A 19,552-nucleotide genomic window follows, 5' to 3' on the forward strand; every position below is an offset into this window, starting at 1 on the left:
TGCAGATCTTCCATCGAGTACCAAAGGCTGGTCTCTTCTGGGATGTCCTCTCATGAATAGAATGGCATCATTCATGAAACATGAGCAGAACTAATTTCTGTGCAAATTGTTCTTTAAATTATTATAGTTTCAAGTCAATGTATGGCCCAGGCTGTATTGCACTTTACAAAAATGATTTTGACAGAGTAAACCAAAATTTCATTTTGGCAAGGCAATCAGATCAAACCCTGTTTGGCGAGCACATCGCAAGCGTGATCCTGTCTCACTTCTCTTATGTGTTCTTTAGTTACCGTGACTGTGACAATCTGATAGAGGCTGATAGAGTTACTTCCACGTGTCGGTGCTGTTTAACTCAAGGTGTTATTGTTAAGGTAGTTAGCTAAAAGCATGTTGACAGCTGAGGAGTGTGTGCTGCCATGACAGCTGTTGACCTGAAAGAAAAACAGTTTACGCTAACGGCCACTATAGAACTCCTTATGGCATTACTAATAATAATACAACGGCAGGGCTCGATAAGGAGGTTGGGCTAGTTAATGGGACAGACACTAGCGATACATTTATCCCGTTAATCTGTACAAGGAGGCATTTCTATTACGTTGAACAATATGCAGGGATTTAGAGACTCAAAACTGCACTCATTTTAACATTAACAACGGTCTAGTCACAAGATACTGAAAAAAGTTGCCAACTACCTCAAAGCAAAGTTTCTATGCTTGACAGATATTTACTTAATTGTTCTAAATTTGTGTTGTATCAAAATCTTAATGTTAAATTAATCTGACACAATTTAAAACCTAAGGATTTTCCTTGTTTTCACAACACATTTAATTTGAGTTTGGAGACATTTCGGATGCAGCAGTAAGTGAATCGTGATTTTAGCATTTACATCTGGGCTATACTTTTACTATTCATGGATAAATCAAGATATACACAAACACACACACACATATATATTTAGAGAGAGAGATTCATGCAGTCGCAAAAAGTAACTCGAGTTCTTTAGATTTATTTCAAATGACAGCAAGACCCAAAATAAAACATAACCAAAACAGTAAACAAACCAAAAACATTAGTGGCACCACATAGTATTGTACATACAGTAACGTCATTTTAGGTTCAGTAACAGACATCATGCCTGATCATTTTTCATTTTGCTTCTTAACTTTACAGATACACCACCAAACAGATAAAACCTTAGTGCCTTAAAAAGCCATCAACATCACATATATCCTCACGGAAAATAGAGAAATATAGTGTTCATCCCTTCATTTCAAACAAAACTGCTTATTGACAACCATCTCAGGCAGGAAGTGCTTTGCTTGGTCCGTAAACTATCCGAAAATTATTTAGTATAAATTTAAGTGTTTATTTCAAGTTAGACTAAAAGGTTAGAAAAACATTTTTAATAGCATATCAGCAGAATATAAAAAGCTTGAATTGTAATTTATATACACACATCAAACTCTCCATTCAACAAAAACACACAGGTGACACTTTTTAATGTTTAAAAAATAATTTACAGAACAACAACTCTGTTACGCATGAGTATAACATTCATACTGAAAAAAAGTTTTCGCACATATATATATATATATATAAAAATACTTTGCACATTAGAGCATAAAGTTGTTCGCTCCAAGCTTAGATATGTAGTCAAAACATAATGCCTTTTGCCTAGTTGTTCTAGCCATTAAAAATCTGTTTTGTACGGAGTGCATATCATTAAGTGCAAATCATTTGCCTTTAACACCTTGTGCATATTTCTAAATATAGTTGTCAGATTTTGGTGGTCGTTTTGCATTTGATCAGCAGCAACAGTATTTTTGTTTCGCAGAACACCTCTTGTCACTATTTTATTGACCCCCGAGTTTAAGATTAGCGCTATTGCTTGGTCTCGGTCAGTTACATGTGGCAGTTTGTTCAGCGAATGTCAGAGTAGTGCATTGCATCATTTCCCCCGATCCCCTGAACATAGGCTCAGGATCAAGCTTTTGGGCCCAGGGAGTGGGACACATTAAATGCAGTGTTTTTGTGCTCAGGAGTCTTTTGGATTTCCAACAGGCACTGAAGGCTTTACTACGGTCCTATAATTGCACAGTGAGTCTCCCTGCAGTGAGAGGTGGTTCTGATGAGTCATGTGACTTCATGCATCTGAGATGCAGCTCTGGATCTTGTCAATCCACAGCTGGGCGCTCGGAGCATCCGCTGCACAGAAGTTGTACACCCGTTTAGTGGTCTTCAGCTGCAGGGACAAAGACTTTTTCAGCAAGGAAAGGACACATTTAATTGATCAAAAGTGACATTAACTTTTGATGCACTAGCGGTGTTTTTTGTAAGTTGCCAGCCAGCGCCAGCGCCAGCATTTTTGATCATTTTCACAAAACTTTTATGGCTCGCAGAATATGTTGTTGTATGAATATCTGAACATACCGAACAACATATCAAAAGAAAGTACAGAGTAAGTCATTAAAAAAGCAACATTCTGAACAAAATCACTTTTTTGTCAAAGACTACATCCGGATCGGACTCAATGATCAAAACATAGATGGAGTAGATCGAGTCCATCAACACCCTCAAAGCTTCACAGTCCTGTAGCTCTTCATGGGTTCAACATTTCATTCGGGCAGGTTTGATTTATATGCTGTTGAATGTTTGATGTGCATAAGCAATGCTTTTATCGCTTGTTTCTGCTTCTTCGTCGCTTGTTTTTGGATTCAGTATTATTTCAGAAAATGCACCTCCTACCGTATAACAGTGAAAACATAAGATTGATGGGAAAACTTGTCAATGGCAGGGAAAGAGTTAATAATTACTTTTATAATGTAAGATTTCTATTTTAAATAAATGCTGTTCTTTTGAACTTTCTACTAATCAAAGAATCTGGAAAAAGGTATACACAAAAACATTAAGCAGCAAAACTGTTTTCAACATTGATAATAAGAAATGTTTGAAGTGCTTGAGCACCAAAATCAGCGTATTAGAATGATTTCTGAAGAATCATGTGACAATTAAGTAACACTATTTCACACTATTACTGTTTTTACTAGATCAAATAAATGTAGCAGGTGTGAGAATAAGAGACTTCTTTCAAAAACGTTAAAAATCTTACCAACCCTAAACTTTTGACCGGTAGTGTATACAGTGAATAATTAATAGTAATTGGCATTTCTCGTCCTGGATGCTGATTGGTCGAAGTAACAGCTATGATGTAAAACCATGTCACTGCGCAACACCTACAGAGGTCAACCTTATTTCACATAGCGAGAACTAGCTCCTCTAGCATGAAGATTGCACCTACAAAATTCCCTTAATTTTTTTTAATATATTTTCAGGCACAGTGTTAGTACAGTAAGAGTTAAAGGATCCTCACGCGCTGTATTATCACCGGGTGGAATACTTACATCAAAGAAAGCCTTTTCACTGATGTGTTTGGGGGCTCCTATGGTTGGTGTGGCGATCAGGACAGACTCCACTTCAGCCAGGTCAATATATCCACGACAGCTTGTGTCCTCATCCGTCTCATAATACCTCAGCTATAGAGAGAGTCGTTTACCTTAACTCATTCTATTATTTCTGTATTTTAAAGTACAAAATACCACAAGTGTAATCAACCACTCACCTGATGTTTTGTTGTGTCCAGAACAAACCACCTGGCTTTCCACGCCTTAAGTAATGCCCCTCGCTTGTACAGAATTCCCTCAAATGATCTGTATAAACAAAGAATTGATAGCTTGTTTGCTTTGTCCATGAAGTTAGTTGAAGCGGTATCGACGACAGTGTTGTCGTCTGTCATTGTTACCTATTGTCTTCATTCTTCGGGGTAAACTGATTGTAGAGTGTGGCTGCTCTGCGATTAACACCATTGACTGCAGTGGGGCTGCTGTCCTCTCCGAGGCCGCTGTCAGGGAGGTGTAACATGGAGCGGCGCTGATAGGCCTGCAGGTTGGAGGTGGGGATCAGGCCAGAGATGGACACTGACTCTTTCCGCAGCTATGAGATTAAATGCACAACAGGTGAGATCAGGAGATCTGAAGACAGACACTTTGCAACTTGTTCACTGCATTGGTGCTTTTTAAAGGGGACATAGCACTCAAATACAGAAAAGTCAGATTTCATGATATAATCGGGTCCCCGGTGCAGCTACCAACCCAGAAAACATGGAAAGTGAAACCCAGTAACTTTGTTTAGGTAAGCCTTTCTCTGCAAGCAAGTAAAAAAAATAAGCCGATCAGATTTCGCTCCCCTTCTGACGTAAGAAGAGGATCTTATTATAATATTACCACCCCTTAATCTGCAGGTTTCCACCCACGGCGCCGCCATTTGGTTTTCGCAAGCGACAACAGTGTAACCAGTTCTAACGCAATGGCAAAAGTCCAAGCAAAGCATGCAAACTGTTCTGTCGTTGCTGCACAGACGAGCACAGAACACTATTTGACCAAAAAATGTCACAGCTGTCTTAAAGACCTCAGAGAACTGTGTCAACTTGTGTAAAAGTTAAACATGACATGCAAGTCGATGAGATGAATCAATGTAACTCCACAACAACTACATAAATGTATCCATTAGAAACGTCCAGGTGCGTCTACAAGTTGCAACCTCTTCCTGAGTCTCTCTGTGAGGCTGCACTCCGCTACTGGTTATTTCTGAGATTTTGGATGAGTGAGATTTGTGTGTTTTGTTATTGTTTGTATCCGAAGCTCGTGTAAAGAATCGGCTGTCTTCTGAATGGGGGCGGGGAGCAGGAACTCATTTGCATTTAAAGGGACTCACAAAAACGTGTTTTTGCTCACACCCAAAAAGGGGCAAATTTGACAAGCTATAATAAATGATCTGGGGGGTATTTTGAGCTGAAATTTCACAGACACATTTTGGGAACACCATAGATTTATACTGCATCTTGTGAAAAGGGGCATAATATGTCATCTTTAAAGCCTGTTTCACACACTGCATTAAAGCTCCAGCTTCAATGCAGAAATGTTAATATGGCCGTGTAATAATACATGTTGCATTTGTGTGTGATGTGAAACAGGCCTAATACTGTGCACATGCACATTTACAATATACTATATGGAAAACTAGCTAAACAGGTAAGATGACCGGCAATTGTGGCTACATTTGTGAAGGAAAGAGGAACAAAACATAGGTGAAAAGTGTCAGTACTCACATTGCCCTCCAGTTTGAGGTCTTCCTGGATGCTGTCTAGCAGCTTCTCCAGCGTGGTGTGCCAGGGCTCAGACTGCTGTCCCAGCTCTCCCTCCAGCCTCTCAATGTCCTGCAGCCATACAAGCACATTTTAAGGCTTCCTGTCTTACAGGTTCCTTTGATCAAGCCCTATTCAGATGGGATTAGTTTAACATGGAGTGATTTTCAGTCCAGCTTTTCAGTGATTTTAGTCCCGTCCGAATGTGCCATCTCAGTAATCATTACGGACAATGTCAGTAAAGATTACAGCGACTTTTACTTTGTAAAAGGTCTGGAAAATTACCTCAGCTAATGCTTATCCTGTGCAAATAGACCAGCTGTAAATATGTACGTAAATATTCTGTCATTTTCTGTTTAAAAGAAAGTAGTTTTCCATGGTTTTTCAAGTATGGAGGCGCTTAAAAGTATTCAGTTGTGTTCTAGGCGGTGGAACAAGTCTGTGGCAAAACTCGAGTGTTTTCCGCATACCATTCAGATAAAAAAGAAGATCAAACGCAAATGTTAGAGGCATAAAACTTCTTTTAGCTTTAGGTACTGTAAGTGCCTATTACCACCAGAATCCGATCTGAATTATATGAATTTAATTAATAAATCGTTCGACCGGACCTAACTGTTTTATATATATATATATATATATATATATATATATATATATATGTATGTCTCTGCAGTCTGCACACATGATATCAGGAAGCAACGTAATACGCACATGATGACAGGAAGGTGGCGGCGGTGCGCAAATCGAGTTACCCCTCTCACTTTTGGTAGTTTTAATGAGATTTCTTATCCCGTGCAAATTCGCCATTAATATTTCAGACATCCTGTGGTAAAATTACATTACTCCATCTACCCTTATAAAACTAACCCCGTCCGAATGGGTTTAAGAAATGTTTGGTTCCTGCTAATGTCTGACACTTAAGCTTTTGCCCTCACAGTGTTAGAGACCATACAAACAGAAAAAAAAACATCCCTCCACTCTTCTGATTGGCTGTGATTTTGAGATTTTGGCCCTGATAAAGAGAAACTATAAATGGACAAAGACATATGGACTCACAGCCAATAGTTTGGTGATGGCATCAGGCTGTGCGCGGCTCACACTGCTGTAACAGGGCCAGACGATCCTTCTCTTGGTGGTGGCGATGGTGTCTGAGTCTACCGAGCTCTGTGAGCGCACTGCGAGCATACACCAGTCATAAGAGGGGCCTGTGGACAGCGTCTCCCCTGTGTAGAACTCCCATGTTGTCAGATTGGGAATCGAAATCAATGGTTTCAACACCGACTAAGAAGAAAAGGACAGAAAGCATTGTTTATTGTATATTTCAGTTTTGACATTATATAAAAGATGCTGTAAGTGATGTTAGTCGCTATCCAAAACCTTACCCTATCTTTACATGCACTACTTTTCATCAATCGGAAAGATCCAATCTGATTTCAGATTCAGAATTTTCAGTGTATGAACACTAAATCCTGGTTTCACAGACAGGGTTTAGATTAAGCCTGGATTAGGTTTTAGTTCAATTAGGACATTTAAGTAGCTTTTATAAACGCGCCTTTGAAAAAAAAAATACTGGTGTGCATCTCGAGACAAAACCATGGCAGTGCAAGTTTCTTTCAGTTAAAACAGCTTAAAAACATGCATTTTAGTCTGGGACTAGACCGAAGAAAGCCAAATGTGATAAATAGAGATACCACAAGCATAATTGCCATTTTTGCCTTGATGACATGTTTGAAAATAAAGCTGGCATATGTCAGAAGAGCTCAGAAGAGAAGACCGTGAGGTATAAATAAAAATTGTTCATCACGGTATTGTGCATGTGCACAAGGTATGTTTGAATCGTTTGATCGGATTTTTATTCGGATTGAGCTCAATCTGATCGACTGAAGTGTTTACATGAAGACTTTTCAGTCCAATTGAGCCATCAATCCGATTATAAACAGATCATTTGCTATTGACATTCAGGACATTTCAGGACTGCGAATTCAATGATATATATTAGGTGACATTATTTTGAGTGTTATTCCAAAGCAAAGAACCTTTAACTTAGAAGCATGATACTTCGTTCTCAACCTTAAAGAAATCTTGTTTAAGTTTCAAGATTATAATGTGTAGCCCCATTTACAGTGTTTGGTTGTGAAAAGGGAATGGGAAAGAAAGAAGAAACAGGCCACAGGATCCTTTGCTCTCACTAAACTTCCTCAAATATGTTTTTGTTTGGGCTATGGGTGACTATGGATGAACTGATTCACCCATTTTGAAACAATGTCAGGGATGACTGCCAGTAAGAAGATCCCTATGTGAAAAACAACCTTTACTCACAGCCTGGATTTGAGCATTCTAACTTTTTTTTTTTTCAGACTGTGACCACCTGATTCAGATGTAACAAGACTGCTTTATAAGGTCAAAGATGCTGTTTTGCAATTGTGGGGAACTATTCTTCACTGTGAATGTGATCTGGCAATAGACGACAACATATTTGGGACCGGTCACCAACATAACCTCTAAGCAGAGTGCTCTAGGGTAACAGCCATTAGAGCTGTCTGGTGCTTCGACACACACCCAGATATACTCTTTACCTCGGTCTCTGATGGGCTGTACAGGTAGTTGAAGAAGAGAGGGCTCTTGCGGTGCATTCTGTTGATACACTCCCAGATACAGATTCCTCTCTTGGACTGCTTTTCTCCTTTGTCCTCAAACAATGTGCCTTTATTGAGGAGACACAAAGGAGCACTTGTTAACCCAGAGTAATGTGATCAGGTGTGAAACAAAATATCAGAAGTCAAGTCTGATAAGATTAGCAGCACTTAAAAGAAGTGCTTCCAAAGGTCATCAAGGCTGTTACAGGTAGGTAAAACTTTTCTGAGCAAGATTGCACATGTCTGTTGTAATACTATAATGACATGCATCTGAAAAACATTTGCACAATAATGTAATTATGACAATAATAAAATAAAATAAAAGGTTGTGCTACACACCGTGCTCCAGGCGCTCGTAGTCCGAGTCCAGAAGGAAGTTTTTGAAGCGACTGGAGATGTAGTGGTATGCCAGAAACTTCAGATAGTATTGATTAAATTCAAACTCAAGGGGGTACTGGTTATGAACCTGGAATAAGAAAGTTAACGTGTCATATTGGAGGAGCTTTTTGGCCTCATTTCACGGCCACGGTAGGACACCACTGAGACTGCAGTTCAAGAAAATGATTAGTAAACGCCCAGGAAATGATTCGTTGAGGAGATTTTAAAAAGTACCAAAATAACAGCAACAGGAGGGACATAATGTGATAATGTGGTGCCAGCAGGATCTAGACAGAAGAGCTTGTGAATTTCTCACACTCCGGGCCACCTGGACTTCCTGGCAAAAACAACAGCTGCCTCTAAGATGAGACACTTCTATTTTCAGATGCATTCGCTATATTTCTGTGGTTTGTGACATTGGAGGACCTCCGCTGGGTCATTGAAGTGCTCTACGCCTTGATTTCATCACACATGCCTAAAACAATGCATGTCTGTAAAACCATGGGAGTGGTGCGCATGTCTCCAGAGGGAGAACAACTTTTCCTGCCCTTTACTTATTCTAATGTAGCACAGACTTAACAGAATCCCCAAATTGCTGTTTTCCGCCGTTTGTGCTAAATGTGCGGATGTTGGGAGGTGATGGCGAAACACTCAAGCAAGTTCAATGCTGGCTGCAGGTTGAAACACCATCTGTGTACGATCATTTCAAAGGGGGTGGGGGGTAGGAAGATGGGCCGAACAAGCATCTCTGTCTAAATTACTTGCCCACCATGGGGATTGCAAAAGGAAAGCTAGAGCATGCATTCTGACAGCTGAGTGCTTCTCATCCTCCTCTTCCTGGCTGGACGCTGCAGGAATGCTGTGAGCTCATGGACGAAGCATGGTGAGAACAAGAAAGGGGTGTGTGTGTGTGTGTGTGAGAGAGAGATTGGGAGTTATGAAGTGATCCTGAGCAGTGTGTGAAAAAGAGAGATGGAGCAATTGGTCATTTGTTTTTTAGCTGAAACGTACTCAAATTTAACATAGACGGTCCCATTTGGTGCAACCTGGGGTTAAGGTGTCATGCTCAAGTACACAATGGTCATGGGGTTCATGAGTCACTACATCTGTTGTTTGAATCTACAGCCTTTGGGTTTTCCAGCCCAGATCTTTAACCACTCCGATGGAAGACATCAGAAGATTGCTTATTCAAGGATCATCAAGATCTCATCAGCCATTATTTCCTTGAGCAAGACACATTACCCCGGGCGGCTTTGGATAAAGGAGTCTGCTACATGACTGCTTATAAGGACAACTTGCCTGATGGACACAGTCAAGAAACTGGAGGAAGATGGGAGTAAAGCCGCTGCCCTGGCTGCTGGGGGTCAGGGTGCCACGTTGGCTGAATTTGTGGCCAAAAGACAGCCACTCTTTCTCCAAAAGGACCTGAAAGCCCTCTAGGGTCCTGTAGAATGGATCACTGAGCACCTGCGTGAGGGAAACCACCTACAGAAACATTGGGAGAGGAAGAGAGGAAAATAACCATGAGTTGCAAACAGGGTCCAACGCTTGCTACGTGCCCAATGCAAGTAAATATTGGCCCTATTGGACCTGACCCTTGCTGACCCAATGTCAGTATCAGAGACTGTCGCAACTTGCACATCCCGACAGCTTTTACCTGAAAACAAAATTTACCATCAGTACCAGAACTCCATGTGGCAGCCTAATTATATGTGCAATATTCTGAACACTAAGGGCCAGATTTATTAAACAGGGAAAATTAGTTGGGAGTGGAAAGTTCTGCTAGTGATCTTCTGACGACGCGCAAATTAAAGAACACAGACGCAGCCGGATCATTTTCATAATGACCACGCAATCTACCAAGAGCAGCACAAATTAGAGTCTGGTTTAAGATATGCTTTTTTGGGGCGGTAAAACCAGTAAATTGACTACCGCAAACCTTAGTAAATCACGTTGCGTGATTCATTTAAATACCCTCCTCCCATAAATTTTGCACCTGAAAAGGGAAACTCCTACAAATCCATATGCAATAAGGTCAGCCGCAAAGATAACTGTGTCCATGCCTTATCAGAGCTAATTTGTTTACTGCGTGTCTTTAGTAAATCCTGACAGTAGTTTTTTTACGCCAAAAGAGGGTTTGCGCTGACGCAAGCTGTTGGTAAATCTGTCTTCACATTTTTGTGACAGGTGCTGTTTCCCAGAGATTGGCTAATCTTAAGTGACACAATGGCCTGCACTGTTTGTCACAAGAATTTAAAGTCGGCATTAAATCAAAATTTACCCTATTTACTTAATGCACAAAGTCGAGTGGTGAACAAATAATCCATGCAAGTTAATCCACAGATGATTTTTTTTTATTTTTTTTTTTTATCTTTAGCCAAAATCTGAACATTTGTTTCCCCTCTGGACTGGCGTTCCTTCGTCAATTTGACGGCTTGGGATTAGTGTCGAGGTCTGCTGAAATCAAGCCCTGCGCCACCTATTAAATATCCCAGAGATACGTCACAATACTGTAGTAAAGACACCTGGTATTACCCAGAGTTTTTTTTATATATAATCAAAAATGCAAAATGTGAATACCAATTCAAAAAATGTCTGCCAGATGCATGATTAAATTTAAATTTCTGTTGCAGTTTCTCCTTTTAGTTAGAGCAAAGCTTTAAACTGCAACACAATCTGTTTTCATGAATTATATAAAGATGATTATATTAAGCATTATCAGAGCAATATCGCAAACCAATAAGCAATATCACAAAACAACCAAGACTAAAAGCATGGCCACATGACAAAAGCATGATTTTGTTCTCCAACAGAGCCAGACATATGGAGCCTATTTAGGTGAATACAGCAGAGAGAATGGCAGAATGGTCAAGAGGCAGGGAAAGTGAACAGTAATGGTCTTGTTCAGACACGTGCCTGATTCTGGCGCTGACCACTGCTAAATTTTACAACCCCAGTTGACAGCCAGAGAACATAATTCTGTTTCTGATGACCATTAACTGAAGTGGGCATGGAAAATATGAGCTGTGACTTGACAAGTGTTTCTCTAATGCAATAAAATAAATCCTTAAACATCCCAGTTTCAATTGAAAATGTGTTTTTGAATAAAATGTGTTCTCCTATCCCAGTTTAATGTGCAAGACAACTATAAAGCATTTGTAGGTAGACATTCCCATTGCTCTTTTCGTTTGAGCAGACCGACATGTTAATTTTTTGGGGCGACTACCAGTAAATTTTCTGTTTCTCGGAAAATCAGTGTTTTTTTGTTTTTGTTTTTTAACAATCAAAAGATAATGGAAGAGCATTTGGAATCCGGTTTGGAAACATTAATTTGGAAGTTCCATTCGTCATCTTAACATTAATATTTGAATCCGATAACAGTCAAAGACAAGGCAAGCACGGTCCCCTCCACCCGAAAAAACACTCTCAGATATTAACTTGGTTGCAAAATCTTACAAGACTTATCTGAAACATTGTAACATTGTTGTCTTAACTTGTTCAACTTCATACTGTCAGTAGCTAATGTTTTGAAGCACACGACGCACTGCAGTCTCTCTTCAATACCCACAGTTGTACTGGTGAATCCGGACTGGTGTCGACACCGGACGTGCCGCAACAGCTTGAGGCTGTATACTAGATGCGACCAAGTGAACGATGCAAAACCAGTTGTCCTTTGTGTCAGAATTTGCGCGAGTGCAAACGGCGTCAGTTTACTGTCTGGGATATGTCATGTCGTGCCGCATCACTGATCGTAGACAACATCACTGATTATAATCTGTTCTATTTGCTTTTGTCACGTTGCAACGCTCACATCTGGTATAGACACGTTCTTTTGGTACTAGTTGTGACGATTGAAGTAGATTCATTGTCTGCCTTACATTTACCTGACACTGGCAGTCCTTTCACAAACTTGTACTTGCTTAGTGCAGAATAGAGAGCCTAAGTCCCTCCCCTCCGCTTCCGGCTCATGGGACCTTTTTTCCGGGAAAAAATATGTATGGTAGTCAATGGCGAGAGACAACTTATCTGTTTGTCGTAACATATGATGTTTGTCGATTTAAAAGATAATTATGAAAGTCAAGAAAGTCGCAGTTTGTCATGAAACAGAAGAGTAACATTTAGTTTTGTGTGAAAATCGCTCAATGAACTACATCTCCCGGGAAGCGAAACAACGAGCGAGATCCACTGCTCGTGTGTGTGCAGTCTGGTACAAAACACTCAGGCATGACGGCGTAACGTTACGATTATAACGTAAGACTATAGAAAAAAATGACAGACGTTAGCTTCAGTAAAGTTAGCTTCATTCATTGAGAGAAAATGTGCGCCTTTTGGGTTTGTAGTCTTTGTAATTACGGATTTTCACAGTCTCATACCTCAACAGATTTTCATCAAACTGCGACTTTCTTGACTTTAAAATGTATCTTTTAAATGGACAAACATCATATGTGTAATTCAGGGCACAATTCAAACGAGATCAAAATATTTGTTGTCTCTCGCCATTGACTACCATACAATATTTTTCCGAAATAAGGTCCCATGGTGGTCGACCGGAAGGGGAGGGACTTAGGCTCTCTATTCACATGCTTAGTTCTCAATTCTGATTCTTCAATTGCGCCATTGAGTGGTCTGTGTTTGAACGACAACAACCACTACAACTGATAACAGACCTCTCAAGCAGGTACTGAGAAGCATCTCTTGAGGTAATAAAATGTCAAATTTATATTTTGTGTACTTATGTGGAAAGTACCCTCATAATAAGCAGGATAATTTCGCAGTGGGGTCTTGTACCACCGTGAAGATTTGTCTTTTGCATAACAATCTGCTGATTACACACTATCACTTAGGCCGTGTGTCCACCAAAGAGTTTTTCCACGCGCCTGGCATATGTTTTCAATTGTTTTCAATGGGAGCGCCGCGTTTTTTAAATGAGCTGTATGTAAGAAATGTATTTCAATTAATCATAAAATGGCCCTGATGTGTCTCTAGACATTAAGAAATCATGTTCATATCAAATACTTATATCTCTGACAACAGTTAGTACGGCCACGATATTGTTATTTAAAAAGTGAAGTTGCAGCCCTCAACTGATGTTGATGTTGTCATCTTGTGTTTTGGCCTGAAGCCCCACCCTCCACCTATCTACCAATCACGAAGTCAGTAGTGTTTCGGCATCCGAGTTGCCAGCTCTGCTCTAGTTGAAAGCTCCTTGTAGCAGCCTATGTTCCTGCTGGATCCTGCAGCCTATCTGGCAACCTCGAGTCAGGGGGGAGGGGGAGGGGATACACAGCTCTACAGTAATTTGAAAGTGATTGCAGTACCAATTTTGGCCACAATCTTACATACAGCTCCTTTAAACGCCATGAGCGTAACGAGGCGCTGAGCGGTTTTTACTGGTCGCCGAGAGTTGAAAAATGATCAACTTTGGATAAAACGCAGCGCTCATCACTGTCACTTTTTACCCAGCCGTCCAATCACAGTGGACGAGGGGCGGGACTAATACCACACCGACCAACTGTCACAACATTCTTTCTGTACAACGACATCAACCAGCAGAGCAAACCGAACAAAATGGATGAAAAATTAATTTTTAGTATGAAACAAATTATCTGCGAAATCAGTTAAAAGTAAACTGTGCTGCGGATATTCTGTATCATAGCAACGAAACGTCTCAACGGAAAAAACGCTGTGCTGCCAAAACGCTCTCAAGCGCCCACAGCTAGGCGTCTTCAGCAGAGCGTCTAGCGTTTTCAGCTGGCTAAAAACGCTTTGGTGGACACATGGCCATAAGGCCCGGGTATACTTCATTTTCCACGTTCTGCTCTGTCTCGCGAGCCTTTCAAAGTATACTCCTTTGGCCATGAGTGCAGAAAGCGCAATATCTAGTGGACTTTGTTTTTAAGCACTCAAGTCACTCGCACATGCGCACCATCTGCGTGGACAGAAAAATTAGGCTGCATGTGGACAGTGTACGCAGACGTCTGAAGTATACTTTGGGCTTTTGCCTTGCCGCACCCCCTTTTTATAACTCCGGGTCCCCCTAGGGGATGCGCCAACCAGTTTGGGACCCACTGCTATAGAACACGTGTGAGATGATACTCGCCTGAGTGGTGATGTCCCAGCCATCCTCAAGACTAACTAGAACAGATGATCCACTGTCCAGTAACTCCACCGCAACCAGAGCCAGCTGCAGCAGCTTGTGTAGCTGTTGAACACACACACAGAGTACAAAACAACACTTCTAAGTTTAGCAATTCCTGTACATTTATTGTAATGTGATTGTGCACTGCTGACTAAGAGCTCTCGGAGTGTCTTGGCAAGGATATTTACAGATAATATTGTTTTAGTGTCTGAGACGGAGTGGAACGTAAGGCCAAAGGGGTTTGTGAGTGCATGGCTTTTAGTGTGGTAAGCAACTTTGTTTTGCTTTAATTGTGTCATACAATTTTCCCATCTTTGTGTTGTATAGTTTCCCAGGGGTGTCTAGTTTTGAGGAAGGAATTACCAACAGGGTCAAAGTCACACAGGTCAACGTGTCTCTGGTTTTCTCACTTTGCTATCAGTGGATTTGCCAGATATATGCCACTCGGAGTCACAATAAGGTGAAGGTGCAGGGGTAGTTTACATACAGAACTGGGTTCTACACAAGGAATGTGTGTTGAGAGGTCCTGCTAACCTGCAGCATCCATTCGCTCTCCTCCAGAGCCTTAAGGAACGATTCCTCGGTGTCTGAGGACATGGAACTGGGTGCACATGCCCTCAGAAGCTTCTTGAAGGAGCTCTTCACCTGTCTGGTTTCTGCAAACTCAACCGGCACCAGTTCACAGTTCAGTGCTGAGTCCAGTTTTAAGCCCTGCCATGAAAAAGCATTTGGATTTGAATTTTTAACTTTGTTTTGTTTAATTTCTGGAAAGATCATAGCATAAAAACAAACATTTGGATTATGCCTCGGGGTTGAACGTTGTGTTGTGTAGAAGTTTTGCTTACTTACAGACCAAAGTCACAAATTTGTGCATCAACAAAGCTATTATATTCTATCCAAGACCATAAATTTGAGCAGACCAACTATTTTACTAATGTGGATGAAATTAAATTTCCACTTCATAGGCATCAACAAAAATTCAAAACAGACTGTTTATGTACTAAGCAGGACAAGCCAAATAACTTTGAGTTTACTTAACTGTTAACCTCTCTTCTGATTTATTCCAAATATTAATCTTCATTTTTACATTCAAGGTTAAAGGAACACAAAAGCAGCACAAAGTTCCTTCAGGCATCCAAATGTCATATGATTTCAGCCCAAACAGACAAATTGTGTCAATAAATCAGGGCTTTTATAAACGGCTATTAAAAGGTCCTTATCTAGTCTTAAATTTATTATGCACTGAGGAGAACACTATCAAAGTATTGCAGGGTGATATGACCTAGTACACTTCAACACAGAAATAAAAAACGCATTTTAGAAATGAATGCTGCTTTTGGCCTGCTTTCTTGTACAATTACTACGGTTCATCACACAAGGTCAGCATCAAATCCTTAGCTTCTTCTCTAAGCACTGATTGTAAGTGTAACACCTTTACCCTCAAGTGAGACTTTTCACCAAAGATGTAGAGAGCGGCTTGATGCTTGAGGAGTTGGGTCTGGAGGGTCTCAATGCCTGTAGGGGGCGCCAGATCCTTGCTAGCCAACCGCGCGCCCACGTCGACAGCGGGGTGCTGCATGAATCTGCTGCTAGACCGCAAACTAGCCCACACACCTTTCAGAGAGAAGCGGTACAACAGATGTATGAACACAGGTTAGGCAGGAGTATAAAAAAAACGTAATAAAAACAAACCAGCGTAACTAATAACGAGAATAAAATGGAATCTTCTGATGTGCTAAAGGGAGCTGAGAGTACTATATTTTTATTGGTAGCTTAAAACCATAATCAAATTAGGCAAAATCTTAAATAAACATGTAAGGGGCAGGAGATATGTGGAAGTTGAAGTGTATATATATTGGCACCTCAATACATACACAAACTGGTCAAAAGTTTGGAATAATTATGTCAATTATTATCAATTATTACTGGAGATTAATGTGATTAATTATTAATAATCATTCTTGATAGTATCAATGTTGAAAACAGTGTGTGTGCGTGTGAGAGATACACTAACGTGTTTCTTTGGAAGCACATCATCATATAGTTTACTGACCTCTCTCCTAAAACTTGTCCTGGACAGTTCAGTTGAGAACGACTGCGTCATGAATGTTAACTGGCTTAGTAAACAGGGTCAATGCTGCTGCATTTTAGTGATGATGACTCAAGTGACCTGTCATCAGCTAAAGCACTAAGATACCAGTGAACCTCACTACAGACCTGCCAGTGCAAACTACTACAAGTTCTGTAAACCAGAAAAGTCATTGGTAGCCTAACCTCAATGTGGTTTAAATGTCAGACACTATGGATGATGGATGTATGGATAGAGGTAGAGAGCACATGCATAGTAAGTTAAGTATGGATTTAGGTTAGTAAGAATGAGTAAAACAGAGAACTATACCTTGATTGGGAATTCTTCCCTTAGCTGAAGCTTTTTGGTTTGAGTGAGTGAATAGTTTATCCCTGTACCCGAGTACTGGTAGATTAAGGGTGCAGGAGTTGGTGGTGGCACAGGGGAACAGGAAATAAAAACAGAAGACAAAATTCACACACATGCAACCATCACCCTCTCTGAAGACAGACAGAACAGTCATTAGCACCTCAGCTCATGAGACAGACAGGAGAGAGAAATGCTGCTTTGAGATTTGAGGTCGACCAATTTATGGAACTGCTCTGCTAATGACACACTACTACATGATTTTCAAAGTTGTTGGATCGATGTTCTTCTCACACTACATGACAGTCTGGGGTACCAATAAGGTGCTGTTGTGTGCACATTACACAACATTTCAATAGAAAGAATCTCCGACAACTCTGGTCTACAATCTACGTTTCACAACCAAACACACACGAGAAGTGATATTGACCGGCATTGGCGCTTCTCTCAAATCGCGTCTTTGATAATTGGTGAACGCTCACCAATTTGCCTCCAATTTTGGGCATTTGTTGGCGATTTCTACAAAACTGTCGGCAACTGAAAATCATGTAGTGTGTACCCCAGCATAACTCTGACACTAATCACTTATGGCGAGCAATCGCTGATTTATGGATCGCTTTTATTGGTTCCAGTACTCATCTTTTTTATATATATTATTGGGATTGGGATTTCTGGTATAGACTGCACACAGGATTTCATAAAAGCTATGTGGAAATCTGCTTTTTGCCCCCATAAAAATGATCTTATTGGCAAAATACAATATTGGTCAACCTCAATCGAAGATCACCTGAAGAATCATGTGAAGTATGCAAAGATGGGGCATCAATGAAGACAATAAGATGGCTGAAGGTTTACATGAATGACAGGAATTATATCAATGAGATGAATATATGAAGAATAGAAGAAAAAATAGAAAATGTATATTGAAATCTAGATTTTTACATTTTCTGAAGAAAATGTGAGTGGTGCTTGGCCATACAAAACAAAGACAAGTCATTTCACTCGGCTGCCATCTTTGAAACACCTCTATGCATGCAAGTAAACTGATCACCAAGCTTATGATTACATTTCATATTTGAAATCACCATAAAATCTGTCTCATAAATTTTGTTTCTAAATGCTCGAATTATGACAAAAAAATTTAATTGTTTAGGCAGGACCAGCTAATGCACATGCGCAGTCTCAGAACACTTACTGTTTCTATAGGAACCGGAGCTTCTAACGGCAGCTGCAGTGATGCGAAGACTTTACCAATCAGCGATTGGCTCTTTTCTTTAGGAGGCGGGACTTATTTCTCCATATTGCGCATTGCACTTTCTCCCATTCATAGTAATATGAGTGCACCGCCTTTCTGTATATGAAGTCTTTGATACAAAACTAGCGTTTAGAATGCTAAGGTGTTGTGGGTGGCCAGGGCATTGCTGTGGTTCAATGGGTATTCTTGGGGGTTATTTACTGGCAAAAGTCAAAAGAACCCACCCACCAGTTTCTAAAGTGCATGTCTCCCGATCAAATCACAAGATTTGAGATATTGATCATGTGGCAATAGCTACATACAAGGTGCTGAATGAATCAGACCAGTTGATGCTTTCACCATTAATGATAAAAAAAAATGATTTTACCGAAAATGAGGAAGTGAAAAATCAGTTCCACATTTCTGTGAAAAACACATGATGGGAAATGTCTTAGCTTGCACCTGCTTGAATATATTTGGCTGTGGTGAGACTGACCCATCTGATTTCAGTGCATAACAGCAAAAAAATGAGTCTTCAAGAGCAGCTGCTATCTATAACCCAGATTTTGAGAAATACAGGGTTCTTCCAGATACTGTAAAATGAAATTCCAGGACTTTCAAGGACTTTTCAAGCACTACTTTTTTGGTTTTCAAGGACTAAAATCAGAGACTTATCAAAAAGGTAAATGGATAAATAAAAAAGGTACAAATAAAGTGTGGTAACTTTAGCCATTAAAAGGATACTATCACAAAGACATCGCTTTTGTCATTTCAAACAGATTTTTTTATCTTATGAATATATGATTGACCTGAAGAATGAAAGCTGTGTCATATGCTTGAATATTTATATGAAGCAATTTGACACTCATAGCCATGTGAAATGGCTCCTATAGCAATATCAGATGGGTGAGAACAGATTGTTTTATCAATAAAATTAAACACTATTTTCTAATATAGCCTATAGTCTATCAATAGTTCAAGCACTTTCAAGTACCTTTTCATAAATATGGCTGATTTCTAGGGTTTTCCAAGACTTAGATTTCAAAAAATCAAATTCAAGCACCTTGTACGAACCCTGGAAATATGATGAGAAACATCATGGAGTTAACATTGAGCCATCAGCTGAGACTTGCATCTTATACACAGTCTCTGTTAAAATCATGAGCTCTTTTCCAAGAACTTGACGCATCATACCTGACATAAAATGATTTATGCTAAGACTTGAAGTTCAAAACAAGACGTTCTGAATATTGTCCTCATTTACCCATACTCATGTTGTTCCAAAATCTTGTGATTTTCTTTCTTCAGACTTTCACATGGGTTTGGAAAGAAATGTGTGTGAATAAATGACTGAATTTTCATTTTTGAATGTCCTTAACATAAAATTCTCTCTCTCTCTCTCTCTCTCTCTCTCTCTCTCTCTCTCTCTCTCTCTCTCTCTCTCTCTCTCTCTCTCTCTCTCTCTCTCTCTCTCTCTCTCTCTCTCTCTCTCTCTCTCTCTCTCTCTCTCTCTCTCTCTCTCTCTCTCTCA

General features: G+C 40.1%; 1 protein-coding gene across 4 annotated transcripts in view; it reads right to left on the reverse strand.

The window, feature by feature from the left end:
* Positions 1 to 990: 990 nt before the first annotated feature.
* The window catches only part of sbf2 (SET binding factor 2), a 148,872-nt gene continuing 130,310 nt past the window's right edge, over positions 991 to 19,552 (reverse strand). For 2 of the 4 annotated variants that reach the window (XM_056265752.1, XM_056265750.1), the window contains 13 exons: positions 16,752 to 16,826; positions 15,792 to 15,967; positions 14,888 to 15,064; positions 14,315 to 14,416; positions 9,514 to 9,699; positions 8,176 to 8,302; positions 7,777 to 7,904; positions 6,257 to 6,481; positions 5,165 to 5,272; positions 3,800 to 3,990; positions 3,620 to 3,707; positions 3,402 to 3,533; positions 991 to 2,242 (listed from right to left, as the gene is read on the reverse strand). In XM_056265752.1, coding sequence (XP_056121727.1) covers positions 2,144 to 2,242; positions 3,402 to 3,533; positions 3,620 to 3,707; positions 3,800 to 3,990; positions 5,165 to 5,272; positions 6,257 to 6,481; positions 7,777 to 7,904; positions 8,176 to 8,302; positions 9,514 to 9,699; positions 14,315 to 14,416; positions 14,888 to 15,064; positions 15,792 to 15,967; positions 16,752 to 16,826 — 1,814 coding nt within the window. In that variant the 3' untranslated portion in view covers positions 991 to 2,143. The remainder of the gene's footprint in view (positions 2,243 to 3,401; positions 3,534 to 3,619; positions 3,708 to 3,799; positions 3,991 to 5,164; positions 5,273 to 6,256; positions 6,482 to 7,776; positions 7,905 to 8,175; positions 8,303 to 9,513; positions 9,700 to 14,314; positions 14,417 to 14,887; positions 15,065 to 15,791; positions 15,968 to 16,751; positions 16,827 to 19,552) is intronic. The other 2 variants (XM_056265753.1, XM_056265751.1) reach the window with 1 other exon arrangement.

The sequence above is a fragment of the Rhinichthys klamathensis genome, unplaced genomic scaffold (assembly GCF_029890125.1).
Source record: "Rhinichthys klamathensis goyatoka isolate OS25496 unplaced genomic scaffold, OSU_Roscu_1.1 h1tg000240l_1, whole genome shotgun sequence".
NCBI classification, from domain to species: Eukaryota; Metazoa; Chordata; class Actinopteri; order Cypriniformes; family Leuciscidae; genus Rhinichthys; species Rhinichthys klamathensis.